This window comes from Lissotriton vulgaris, unplaced genomic scaffold, assembly GCF_964263255.1.
Source record: "Lissotriton vulgaris unplaced genomic scaffold, aLisVul1.2 SCAFFOLD_490, whole genome shotgun sequence".
Lineage (NCBI taxonomy): Eukaryota > Metazoa > Chordata > Amphibia > Caudata > Salamandridae > Lissotriton > Lissotriton vulgaris.
In genome coordinates, this window is record NW_028240828.1 from 624,980 (window position 1) to 639,449 (window position 14,470).

General features: G+C 46.3%; 1 protein-coding gene across 1 annotated transcript in view; it reads right to left on the reverse strand.

Annotated features, from left to right (window-relative positions):
* Positions 1 to 14,470, reverse strand: part of LOC147672520 (cAMP and cAMP-inhibited cGMP 3',5'-cyclic phosphodiesterase 10A-like) — a 909,783-nt gene that overhangs the window by 293,510 nt on the left and 601,803 nt on the right. The window contains exon 16 of the mRNA XM_086947973.1: positions 9,641 to 9,796. Coding sequence (XP_086804099.1) covers positions 9,641 to 9,796 — 156 coding nt within the window. The remainder of the gene's footprint in view (positions 1 to 9,640; positions 9,797 to 14,470) is intronic.

The window sequence follows — 14,470 nt, forward strand, 5'->3', positions numbered from 1 at the left end:
AGGCGAGGGTAGTCGATCATGTAGGAGTTGATCGGTTTGCAGAGGAGGTGGCTGGTCAGAGGGTTTGAGACTATCTTGAATTTTTTGTATTTTGTCAATAAAATAGGTGGATAGTTGCTCACACCAATCTGTAGAGATCGGGGCTGACATCTTCTCTGCCACCGGGGCTGTGAAACTCTTAACAATGGAGAAAATTTCTCGGCTATTATTCTTAGCTTTAAGAATTCTGGCCACATAAAATTCCCCTTTGGCCATCTTAATCGCCGCATAGTAATTTTGTTGTGCTACTCGGAGTTCTGATTTTGCAATGGGGCAATAATTCCTTCTCCATACTCGCTCTCGCTCCTTACATCCTAATTTTAAAATCTTTAATTGGACGGTATACCAGGGGGATGTGGGGGTGGCCCTACGGTTCTTTTTCCTTTACACTCTGGTAGTGATCTAATAGTAGAGTCTATCCAGGATGAAAAATTATCAACACCATCATTCAAATTTTGTGCTTTCACTGGGGCAGTGTGCATGAGGGTCTCCGCCAAATCCGAAATATTAATTCTTCTTGGGTGTTCCTCAAACTGGGGGTTAGACGGCACATGAGTGTTGTTAATGTCCCATGAAAAGTGAACTGGAAAGTGGTCCGACCAAGTGACAGGGAGGGGTGGGTCGATTAAAATATTAAAGTTAGAATACACCAGATCCAAGCAATGACTCCCTGCATGAGTGGCAGAACGCACATATTGCACCAACTGGCCAAGATTACAGATCTCCTCCAGGTCCTTTACTCCGGGAGCTAGGCTCGTGTCCATGTGTAAGTTGAAATCTCCCAACATTAAAAAACTTGGGAATCTAAGCGCTCTCTGGATAACAACTCCTCCAGAGATTTGATAAAAGTGCCCAAAGGACCAGGTGGACGATAAATCAGCAGACCTCCCAGGGTAAATTGAGGGGACAGGGCCAGGGAGAATTCCAAGGCTTCCCCATCCTCAATCCCACCCGTACATTCTTTCATCAATGACCACTTCTCCCTATATATCACAGCTAGACCTCCTCCCCTGCCTATATTATGGTCCAATCTAGTGATCTTGAACCCTCTAGGAACAACCAGTTCAACCACTGGGGCGCAGCTCTCATTCAGCCACGTCTCCGTGATGAAAAGGATATCAAGACCTTTGTCAATGATAAGTTCGTGCACTTCTTCTGAATGCTTTGGTAAGGAGCAGGCATTAATAAGAGCAGCTTGAATAGGTGACCCACCCGCTTTGTTGGCCTGGGAAGTGGAGGGGGGATCAGAGAAAATAAATCGAAAATGACATCCTGGACAAATTCGTGAAGTGGAGTCTAAGACGTTCCATGGGGCGCCATTGCATAGGGGGTGGCAGTTGAGGGCCCTCAGGTCATCAGAATTGTACGTGATAGGAGAGACAGTCTCGTACGATGCAGGTTTTGCAGAGTACCTGGCCCTGCGTGCTGCCGGAGCGCGGACAGGCGCAGACGGGCTTACCTTAGGCACACCTTCGGCGCGCCATCGTCGCGCCCGCTGCGCTCCCGGAAGCACATCGCTTCTTATGACCTGTCACACCCAAGCACTGGACCGCTAACTCCGGCCAGGCTCGTTGAACACCCCACCCCAAGATGGCGGCTCGCCCTCCTCTCTCACGGCACTGGGGCCGGCTGGAATGAGTCGAGGGAGGACGCTAGAGGAGCGAGGAAGCGGCGAAGACTCCTGCACAACAAAAGGTTAGAACATAAAGCACAACAGAGCAAAGTGACAGTCAATATGTAAAAAGATAAAAGTATGCAATAGTTTTAAAAACGGCCTCTAATAGCGAAATGCTCGTCTCGCTCTAGCACAAGGGACCTCAAGCAAACTCCAGGCGCTGCCACCAGCCTAAAGCTTACCCCGAGCCCCTGCTCCGCTTGCCTTCTTATGGCCTGTCACACCCAAGCACTGGACCGCTAACTCCGGCCAGGCTCGTGGAACACCCCACCCCAAGATGGCGGCTCGCCCTCCCCTCTCACGGCACTGGGGCCGGCTGGAATGAGTCGAGGGAGGACGCTAGAGGAGCGGGGAAGCGGCGAAGACTCCTGCACAACAAAAGGTTAGAACATAAAGCACAACAGAGCAAAGTGACAGTCAATATGTAAAAAGATAAAAGTATGCAATAGTTTTAAAAACGGCATCTAATAGCGAAATGCTCGTCTCGCTCTAGCACAAGGGACCTCAAGCAAACTCCAGGCGCTGCCACCAGCCTAAACCTCAGCCTAGTGAACCTCAAAGATAACTGGAGGTTCGCTGTAGTCTGAAGGTGGTCAACGACTGTCTGGGGTGAGCCTGCCTTTAACAGCCAGTCATTAAGGTAGGGGGAAGGCTGGCAGCCCTGAGCTCTGAAGGTGTGCTACCACCACCGCTTTTATGAACCTTAAGGGGCACTGCTGAGACCAAAGGGGTGCACAGCAAACTGGAATTCTCCTGGCCCACCATTAACCTCAGCTAGTACCAATGGGTATAAAGGACGGGTATATAGAAGTAGGCATCCTGCAGGTTCAAAGCTACTCGCCAGTCTCCAGGGTCAAGGGCAGATAAGACCTGGGCTAATGTGAGCATCTCAAATTCTTTCCCGGTGAAGGAAGGCATTGAGAGGGGGCAGATCTTAAACTGTTGGGGCCTCCATCCTTATTGGGCACCAGATATAGCTACCATAACCTGCTTCTGGTGCAGATGCACTATAGATAACCGCCTTCACAAAAAGGGCTTGCACTTCCTGTCGCAAAAAGGAAAGATGATCCCCAGTCAGCCAGCCGTTAGAGAATCAGTGGAAGGTGGGGTGGTACTGAAAAAAAAAAAGTTGAGCATAGACCTGAACAATTTGCAGGACCCACCTGTCTGATGACCACATCATTCATTTTAATAATTTAAAAAAATGCTGATTTATTTTTTATAACAACTAAAAATCCCTTTGCACTTCTTGTGGTGAAGGTTAGTGTTGAACCCTGGATTCTTTTTCACATTTCACCAGTATAAAAACTGATCCATAATGCAATACAGACATTACTGCTTCGGAAGTCTCCAAACTAACACATAATGACAGCCCATCTTATCTCAGCTAATATAAGGGTAACTAACATATAATCTCGGTTCTTAATTATACTTTTATTTCTTTATATACCAAAACGGTTTTCCCATGATTTGACTTCACAGAGGTCATTGAATTAATTATCTTCACAGATACTGGAGACATTTAGATTTGAGTAAAACAGACGCTTGGTAGTCTACCATAAAATGATATAAACTTTATTTTTTAATCCTACTAGAAGCGGAATACCTTATAAATGATACTCATACAGCACCTACAAACCAGCAGAAAGTGTATAGTTTAGTAAAGACTAGGTAATAGTAGTGAAACTAACAAAAAGAAGATAGATCGCAATCTTTATGGATTACAATGATATGATCTGAGGTAACATGACCCCGGATAACAAATATAAGGCAACAGGCAACGTGTCCATAAAACCATTTTTTTCACAAGGGGGAAAGATGCATACCTATTTAGGATTAGATCATCCATCAAATGGAAAGTGCCATACCTGTATATACAAGTGTTTTTTTTTCATAATTAGCAATAAATACGGGTGATGTATAAAATGTAACTGGCAAAATAGGTACTCAGACCGCCTCACTGAGGAAGAAACTACTGAGAGCGTTCAGACGGGATCCACAATCACTATGTGAAAAGGAAAACCATGAATTCTGAAACCACTGGGAAGAAACTCAGTTACCCTCCTCATCTTATGTAAAACCTTGTGTTTTCTGGCCAAAGGAAGGAGAGATAGAGAGTTTGCTTCCCAAGATATACTTTCTTTGTCCGTGATACGGAATTCAATACTATTCTGGCCACTCGGATGGCAAACATGACCATTTAAGGGATGCAGAATCAGATGTAGACCTGGTTGAAAACCCAGCACCTTAAGTGAAAAGTGCAGATATGAAAGCAATGCCATTCTCAGAGTCTGACAAGAACTTCTTTACATTCTTTTTGTCATCATATCCAGCTCTCCTCTGCATAACCTCAGGGCATTTGAGGGTCAGCATTCTTTCTCTGTATCGACAAGTTCAGTGCAAAAATATAAAGGTCAATGTGGCCACTCTTATAGAAGGTAATAGCACAGTTCACAGCCTTGTACTGAATGCTGCTGTTATGGTTCCCCCGACACACTCATTATGTCAGCAATGATTTCTTCAGATTCAAGATCCTTATGAGGAAGATATAGCACTGTCAGTCTGGGACAGGGGGTGTATAACGTTCAATTGTAGATATAAATGGGGAGGTTGACGCCTCAAGTACAGCATCTCAGCCACAGCTGCTAAAACATTTGTGAACACAAATGACATAGATGGCTGGCCTAAATGAAAGTGTATTTTGGGAAAATAAAAAGCAAATAAACAGCTGCCAGAATTTTCTTATAAGTGTGTAAAAGTAGACAAGCTTCAGATCACAGTTTCAAGAAACTCCCCTCAGATCAAAGGAATTGGTAAAAAAACTACTGAAGGGAATTAGAGTTAAAAGGGATGAATTGCAGAAACTTAATTCCAACTTTGCACACTTATGCAAGGGCTCGAGAGCCAAAAAGAGAAAATGCAAAATCCATCTTTCTAGCTAACAACAGGGCTATTTGCGTGCTTGTTTAGGATGTTTGAATCTATTACTTAAGAACACTCTTCCTCACTAGATGTTGAGAGAAGGGAGTTAACACTGGAAAGGGGTCTTCCAGCACAGTTCCAAACTCAGTAAATTTGAGTGTAAGCAAAAGCCTGGTTCCTTTGCTCCCACAGGAAGCTGGATACCCGATCAGAAAGATAAGCAGGCGTGTCACAGTAAAAAATCCATCATTTATTGCAGCTGACTGGCAGTCATGGGGTGGGGTGGGGTGGGGGGGGGGGGTGTCAACTGTGGATAAAGTGCATGCACTAAAGTAGCAATGGAACACACAGTGAATTCCACTTGGGACTGGTACAAGTAAATAAAAGGTCAGTAACTGCCTAGACTACAGGAAAAGATGGTGCCTTCTATGATTTGAACATTTTATTTTATGCTCACTGGGTCTATGGATCTCAGGGCGAGGGTGATTGGGACTTTATCTGAAGTTATATCTTTGAAGGGGGTTCGGGCCCATCTGTAGTGTTCGCTAGCCAGTTCACTGGCAGCCATTCTACACAAAGAAAATGTGAAATATTTATAATATATATATTACCTATTGGCATTCACCAGTAGGTAGTTATAGTTAGGACTTAGGAAAAGTGTTTTTGATTTGCCAATAACTTTGGCACCGTCTGACGAATCTTTGCGAAAATTTCAACTAATGGAGCGGTCACGTCAGTTGCAGTTTTGAAAATGTCAGCATGCTCTCTCAAACGGAGGCTGAGAAAAAGGGGGGCGGGTACCAAAACACTTTCTCCATGTTAGTTTCCATATGAAACTGTTGATGCAGCCACAGCCCGAACTGATGAAGAGAATTACACCAAATTTAACAGGCAGCACTCTTTTTGTTAAATGGTGTAAATCTGTTAAGTAGTTCCTGAGAAATTTCTCAGATATACAACTGTGGCCACGGTGGATCCGCGAACCCACCTGATCTCGTACCTGAGATCTGGTTGGGTGGCAACAAGCAAACACTTTTTAAAAAACATGAAAAGGGGGCAGGGTAGAAACACACTGCCCCCTAGACCTGTTCAGGGAGTCCCACAGACACCCCTAGGGCCACAAAAAGCATTTTTTTCATTTTCTGGGGGATTCACGGTGTATCCACAAATACTTCCGGAGCAAAAAAAATTGAGCCGGGGTGCCATGCTTCATTTTCTCTGGGCCCTGGGGTGAGCCAGGGGCATTTAGAAATATAAATGCGGGGGCAGCCCCGGGACCACCACCTCCCAGGGGCTCTATTATAATCATATTGCATGGTGGGGCTCCAGCCAGGAGACGCTTCTGCATAATGGTAGAAAAAGGGGCCATGGCTTCTAACCGACTCTCAGCAATCCAGCTGAGTAAGCCTTACTGGAGGGAACAGGAGGGGTAGTTGGCCACCAAGGACCCTCAATAGCCAAGGGTACTTCATCCCCCAACTAGTTGTGCGTCAGGAGGTGCGTTTGCACAGTGGTGGAGAAAGGTGGCGTGACCTGCAATCAGATCTCAACTATCCTGTTGTATGGGACTTACTGGAGGTAATAGGAGGGGTATTTGGCCCCCAAGAACGTTCTTGGAGCCAACTACCCCTCCTGTTACCTCCAGTAAGTCCCACACAGCAGAATTGCTGAGAAGTTGTCACAGGCACGCCCCCTTTCTCCGCCACTCTGCAAATGTGCCTCCTGGTGCAGTACTAGTTAGGGAATTAAGTCCCTTTGGCTCCAGAGGGAACGTAGGGGTCAAGAAGCCCTCCTGGTACCTACTGTAAGTCCTACACAGCGGAATTCCTGAGAGCTGGTCAGAGGCCTGCCCCCTTTCTCCTCTGCAAACCGGACTACCTCTTCAAAAACCACAGAAATTCGCACAAAAAACAGGTTACAGGGACGTTATAGTTAGGATTTAGCATTTAAAAAACCTTAGAAATTCACTGAAAAAAGCAAAGGTTACAGGGGCGTTCCAGTTAGGAAATGGAATTAACAAAACCTTAGAAAGGCACTGAAAATAGCAAAGGTTATACGGTCGTTATAGTTAGGCCGACATTTCACTCATACAAAACAGAGAAATTTAGCAGTTATAGTTAGCCAAGCTAACTATAACTCTCGCACCTGCCATGCTTATGACCTCACATATTACATAACTCTTGACATGGTCAGTGACATCACTGATGACATCATCATGTAACTGAGTGTTTCTAAACCGTTTGAGTGTTAAATATATATAAACACCAAGGTATACTGATAAATCAATGGGTGTATGAGTGCCTGTATGGATGATTTAGTGGGTGTGTGACCGACTGTACAAGTGAGTGATTATATTTGTCTCAGTGAATGTATGGATGAGTGACTAGGTTGTGTGAATGTCTGTATCAGTCTCTCAGTTGGTGTTTAAGTGGCTGTATGGGATGGTGAGAAGGTACATGAGTGGCTGTATGGGTTATTGAAAGGTTGGGTATATGAGTATCTCTGTGGGTGGGCGACTACCTGCATGGATGAGTGAGTGGGTGGGTGAATCACTGGATGTATGGGTTGAGTGCGTCTGAGAGGGGCAGTATGGGTGGGTGGGTGAGTACGCATATGGCTGTGTCAACGAGGTAATGATTGTGTCAGTGGCATATGGGTAACCACATATGTGAAAGGCAGTATAGGGGAGTGTTGCATTATATAAGGGACGGTCTGCGTTTGTCAGGGATTGTGAGAGTGGCTGTATGGGCGAGTGTGTGCTTGTGTCAGTGACTGTATAGGTGAGTAAGTATGTGTCAGTATCTGTATGAATAAGTGAGTTGGGGTGTGTATAGGTGAGTAAGTGGCTGTGTGATTGACTATCGATCGGTGTGTGAGTAGCTCTATGGGTGACTAAGTGTGTGAGTGGCTGTATGAGTATAGATATAACAGTGGCTTTATTAGTGAGTGAGTTTGTGTACAAGTGGCGGTATGGGTGACTGAGTGGATGTGTGTGTAGACATATGATCACTGAGTGGGTATGTAAGTACTGATATGGGTGTGTCAATGGTTTCGAGATTGGTAGTGTGAAAGTTGGATTGGGTGTATGAAAGGCTGTATTGTGGTGTGAGTGGGAGAGATTCTGTGGATGATGTAATTTGAGATGTCATCAGGGATGTCACTATGTCAGGAGTGATGTAATATTTGAGGCCATAAGCATTGCATTGCAGGAGCACAAGTTATAGTTAGCTATAAATGCTGAATTTCTCTTGTTTTGTATGAGTGAAATGTCAGCCTATCTATAACTTCCCTGTAACCTTTGGTTTTTTCAGGGAATATAAATACACACACACACACGCACCCCAGCGAAGTGGGTTTGCTTATGGGCCTCATCTATCTGCAACTCGGAAGACAAAAGCTCATCACTAACGCTTGAATACAGTGTCAACAGAAGAGCAAGCAGGAGTAATGAAAAACAGCTGGGTAAAGAGAACAGGGAAAGAAAGAAGGAACATTGGAAGAAAGGGTGAAAAGAAGGAAGCATGGATGAATGAGTAGGTCGGTGTATGTGGATGAATGGCAGAGTGGATGGATGGTAGCGTTGCCGGATGGATGGCAGAGAGGATTTTTGCATGGCTGGACTGATGATTGGGTAGCAGAGTGGATGATTGATGGATGAATGGCAGAGTGGATGGTTAATAGGAAGGATGGATGGAAGAGTTGATGAATGGACAGGTTGCAAAGTGAATCGATTACGGATGGCAGAGTGGATAGATAAATGGATAGCACAGTGAATGGCATAGTGGATTGATGGCAGAGTTGATGGATGAATGGCAGCATGGATGGATCAGAGTGGGGATGGGTGGTAGAGTATATGGATCGATGGGTGGCAGAGTGAATGGATCGATGGGTAGCAGAGTGGATGGATCGATGGGTAGCAGAGTGGATGGATCGATGGGTAGCAGAGTGGATGGATCGATGGGTAGCAGAGTGGATGGATCGATGGGTAGCAGAGTGGATGGATCAATGGGTAGCAGGGTGGATGGCAAATTTGGTGGGTGGATGAATGGATGGATTGGGGACATTTTGGATGATGGATGAAAGAATGACTAGATGACAATGTAAAGGTGAATTAGTGGCTATCAGTAGGTGGATGGAAGAGTGAAAGAATGAATAGATAGATGCATGATGTAAGAGACAAGGTGAGTGTTCTAAGGAGGATCAGCGCACTTGCTTTGAGGCATCAGTGCTTTAGTTCAAAGTGGGTGCTACCTTAATGTTCTTGCTACTCCCTTATATATATATATATATATATACACAGCCTGCTGCTTATGTGAAGCCCTTCATCTTGCTACCATGATCCTAGTTCCTTCCAACTTGCCTGCTCCAGTATTCCTCTATAAAAGAAACACTTATCACTGCCTACGTTTGATCTGCATCCTTATGCGGCACAACTGCCTGTTCACCAGAGAGAAATATGAAGTGAAAGCACCTTGGTGAAAATAAGAGAATTCTACTTTCTCCTGTTCAGCTTGTAGGCCAACCTGGTGTTGGGAGTCTGGATAGCCTTGGAAAATCGTGGAACATTTGTTCTGGTACCTCCTGCTGATGCAGCAACAGATGAGGTGGAAGATGGGGTATTTAGCAGGGAGAAGCAGAACTATCTCTCTGCTGGCACTATGCGCGTCTCTCTTCCCAATGACTGGCCAAGTTTTCTGGATTATTGTATGTTTGGAAATATATTCAGACCACTGCTATGACAGTATCTTCTCTCAAACAGGAGCAAGGAAAAGGGATTTATTGGTGGAGGGTGACATTTATAAGAAACTCAAGGAGTCCAGTTCAGGGGAGCCTACCTCTTAAGATAATGGACTAAGAGGAGGGAACAAGGCAATGACTTGCCAACAATTCTCAACATCATATTTGCCTTTGACCTTTTCTATGAACATACACCCACATTAAGAACGTGACCATGATTTAGTTGTGCAGTATTCCAGCTCCTGGTCACACCTTCATTAGCCTTACCTGCAGGAGGGACACAGTCTGGGAGAAGTGGTGTTGTTCCATGGTGGAGGTGGAATAGAGAGCTGCCAGGGGGTGATCAAACTTCTGTAGGTAGGTATTGCTGTATCCCCTGTGATCCAAGTCATGACACAAGCAAGCTATCAAAAGACCTTTACGCTACCAAGAAAAGGAAAAAAAATATATTTCCTCTGTCAAAAGGCACTTTATTAACCACGAAAGTCAAAATGCAAAACAATTAATATATTCTAAATGCATTCCAAAGTAGAAAAGACTCCCATTCTTCCAGAGATGTCTTGGGAAAATAACCCACAAGGAAAATTCCATAACATCCTTCATTGTGAAATTTGTTTTTATTTGCTTGAGATGTTTAAGATTACTCTTTGGAAGTGTACTTGCACAATATCTTAAGTATGGCAACGGAAAATTAAGCTATTGCACAATAAGGAGCCAATATAAAAAAACATTTATGAATACAAGTAGTAGCACTACAGGAGTATTTTTAATAACTGTCCATCCCCTTGTGACTTGTCCCAAAACGTCAAACTCCTTGTACGTAAAAGTGCAAAGGGAGTACTCCTTTTTATTTGTGCAATTCTACATGAATACTCTGATGTAATTCCCATTTTAGATGTTCTGGACTAAATTAAAAAAGATTAGCAAGAGAAAGTCTTTCACTATAAGTATTACTTTAAAAATTCCAAAATGCCTTTGTGGATATTTTTGGGTGCACCCAATCAGGGTCCATGTTGTCAGGACACACCACATACGAGTGGGACTGAAAAACCCAATCACACGGCCTAAGTAAAATGTTTCATTGAAAATATGGCTGCAAGGGAGGTAGCTAGGAGCTGCCCTTCTTTGGCCTCTTAAGGACCGAGCTCCCAAGCAGTGGCCAACAATGGTGTGGCAGTGACTGGAGGGGTGGTGTTGGTTTCTCCTCCATCCACCTTCTATACGCTTGCAACCGGACATCTCAGAAGATGGTGGACAGCCAGTAGTGATCCCGTGTCCAAGACGCTGCATTATAGAGTGCCTGCTGCTCCTCCCATGTAGTGTGCCCAAGAGGCCCAGAGGCCTGTGGGCCCAGCCATATTGAGGGGAGCAGTATAGCCGCTGGTAAGGCTGTGTGGATCCTGGTGGCAGTTGGTGTAGCACTTTTTCTGTGGCCCACCCCTTTGTTGGCAGGTTTGGAGACGGCGGAGGTTGGCCTGCCCGAGGCACACATCGCAGAGAGACCATGGCTTCTACAGTGTGTGGCTTCGAGGACCAGAGGGCTGTAGGGCAGAGGCCTTCAATCTGTGGGGCGTGACCCCCAGGGGTTGTGGAGTCTAAATGAGGCCCTTTGTTTTTAGATACACATTTGACCACGCCCCCAGGCTCAAGGACCTTTGGTAGGCTAAACACGGTTTAATATTATTTCCCCCACCGTAAAAATGGTTTGCTGTGGGAATTGGGGGCGCTTATGGTTGTTGATGAGGAGTACCAGGCTCTAGAAATTCTGGTCAGGCAGGGGTCCTTACGCCTAAACATTTTGACAAGGGGGTCTCAGCATCAACAAGCATGAAGACCTCTGCTGTAGGGTGTCCTGGAAGCCCAGCCACATTGTGGGGACCAATATGACTGCCGTGAGGGTGTTTCTGTTTCCAGCTGCCCCTCTGTTACCTGGGTGAGAGGTGGAAGAGGTTGGGACCCCACACCATCTTACTGCAGACTGATGAGGAGCACCAAGAGCAGGGGCTGGGAATCCAGCATGTGTCCTGCAACAACGGAGGAGCTGGTTCCTTCTGTGTCTGGCCACTTTCCACAGGTACGGCAGGAGGAGTGAGTGCTTGGGCCTAGGGCGCTGCAAAGGGATCACCCGCCCCGGGGGACATACTGGTAGGCCCACCACAAACTACATGGAGCCATTAAACCCCAGATTAGAAGGTGGAGGACTTAGGGGGCAAGCATGTAGCACCTGTCTGTGGTAGCTCCAGGGGTGGCACCCTATTGTTCGTCCTGAAGTCACCAAGCCGGCGGGAGACAGTGCCTCACAAACAGAGATCCGGGCAGCGCTTAATTGCCCCTACCGGTAGACCTGGACCTGGAAACTCAGGCCATAAAAGAGACAAGTGCACCCTGGAATTAAAATTGAGTTTCTCAGGAGGGGAACTTGCTTAGGGATGTTCATAAAAATCTGGCAGGCAGAATAGAGGAAGTTGGAAGTACTGGAGCGAGAGGAAGCCGCTCTTTCGTAGATAAACTGACAGATGCCAGGGGCTGCTCCCGCCCAAAGAATGTTCGTGTGGTGGGGGTCCTGGAGGGGCTCGGGGGCCCCAGTGCTGAACTTTATTTGGAGTGGTTCCCATCGGTGGTGATGCAGGGGAAACGCTCACAGTGGTTTACAGTGGAGCGGGCCCACAGAGTTACCGGATGGCTGCCCCCTTCTGTAGCCCCACCGCATGCCAATGTGGCCAGGTTTATGAGTTTGAGACAGGAACTCTATTCTCATCTTCCCTGACTATACAATGGTAGTCAAATGACAAAGAGAATCATTTTGGACAGTTAAACAGCACTTCCATAAGCGGGATATCCGGTATGCTCTCAATGTTCAGCTGAAGCTCCGTGTTGTGCATTAGAGTGAGACTCCGTTTTTCACAGCAGCAGAGGCAGTCAGAGACTGATAGGAGAGGCAGGGGTACCAGCCACCTGACGAAGGGGAGGAGAGCCATAAATCAAAATGGCAGGAACAGAAAAACACCAGAGCGACACAGAGGCGGTCGCCGCCCACACCCATCAAGGGAACCCACGAAACCAGCCAGGGTGAAAGCAGTGGCAGAAAATCTAGCGACAAGCTTCTCTGGAGATTACCTACTGGTGGAAAGCCCTAGACACAGATCTTGGGAGGGAGGGGGGGGGGGGGGGGGGGCAGGGGAGGTGTTTTCAATGGAGAACCTGGTTTATGATGAAGACTGGCCTCGGACCACTCCCCATGACCATCCCGATTGCAAAGCAGATTATCCGACGGGCTCTGCTGTGCATTGGGGAGGGGGTGGTGGCAGCACCTGGGTATTTGGCACTTATCAGTTATGCAGGCTGTGGGTGGGTTCGATTAAGGTAATCCAAGGATGCATGACTCAGGGGCCAGTGGAAGTCCACTCAGCTATCTGCACGGGAGAGTGGGGACATCTGAAATGGTACGCAACAGGGCTGCACCTTATCCCTGATGTTGTTTGCAATATCCATAGAGGCACTAGCTGACTGGATCAGGGTGGACGCCCAAGGGTAGGGCTGGTGCTGGAGTGAATCATAGGTGGATCAGATCGCACTGTTTTACGGATTTGGGTCCTGCTTTATACAGCGGACCCGGATGTCTCCGTAAAGTGCCTGGAAGAAATGTTCACTATTTAAGGCGCTTACTCGAGGTTGAGGATTAACAAGGAGAAATCCCCTATTTTCCAAATAAGAGGGTGGTCAGCAGGGGCACAATTACCCGTGCCGCTGAAGGTGGAACCTCTGCACTTCAAATATCTGGGTATATGGGTCTCCAGAGAGGGCTATACACATTACACGGACAATGTTAGCCTCCTGCTGCGACTGGAGGACATAAAACATTGGTGGGCCCTGCCACTATAACATAGGGTGAGGGCACATTTAAGATGATTGCGTTACATAGATGTCCTACATCTTGCAGCATTGGAAGTATTATGAAGCAGCACAGCACACATCATCAATGAGTGGGCATATGCCCTGCTGATGGATCCCATGTTTCGATGGACCAAGGGGTTCTAGGGTAGGGGGGTTACCTTCATGTTAGGTTAGGTTAGGCTGATTTATAAAGAGCAACAGCTGCCCCAGTACAGGGGCGTCCCGTCGCTGTATGGGGGGAACATACCACTGAATTCCCCAGGTACTGCCACTGTTATATTAGTTTGGTGCAAATTGACCAGGGAAATGGGGTGGGAAAAGCGATTGACACCACAAATCCCATTATGGGTGGGCACAAGGCTACATCCTCTACTGTACTAAACAGGTTTTAAAAAATGGAACTTGTTTGGGACTCTTGGCCCAGGAGGATATGTGGTATGCTAACGGGATGGTTTCCATTTACATACTTACAGGCTAAATATGATATAGCCACCACCCAGATATTTAAATATTTGCAAATAAGACACGCCCTGCAAGCCAGGCCAGGATCCACAAAGACAAGAATACAAAGGAAGGCTCCCACTGGAATGACGGCTGCTTGTATGTCATATGTTACACTGATGAGAAACGCACAAAGGGAGCTAACTCGATTAAGGGCATGATGGCAGCACAATATAGGGGAGTTGGAGGATAAAAACCTGGGGGTGACAACCTAAACTTCGAGAGGCAAGTTGCCATCTGGACCAACTTCCATCTCATCCAATTGTAGCTACTGCACAGAACATATTACACAGGGTCTTAACACAGAAGATAGGTAGGGCCTTGGACGATCATTGCATAGGACAGTGTGGACAGCGGATTACCTTCTGTCACACACTGTGGGGCTGCTCAAAACTCCAGCCCTTCTGGGAGGAAGTAAATATGTCCCTGGCAGAATTTGCAGGAATGCCATTGCCATTGTTGGCATCAAGACTGCTTCAAGGGGTCTGGACCGATTTAGAGGTTACTTCTTACACTAAGCTACTGAGAATACAACATCCTTACAACCAACCACTCCCTCTCAGGGTAAAGCTACCCATCCAGCAGTGCCCTCCAACACCTCGCGATGGATATAAAACACTATACTAGCCAATTACAATTTAAATGTACGACATGCAAAGCATCAATCATGGCTCTCTTACCGATGCTTCTCTAGAAAGTAAC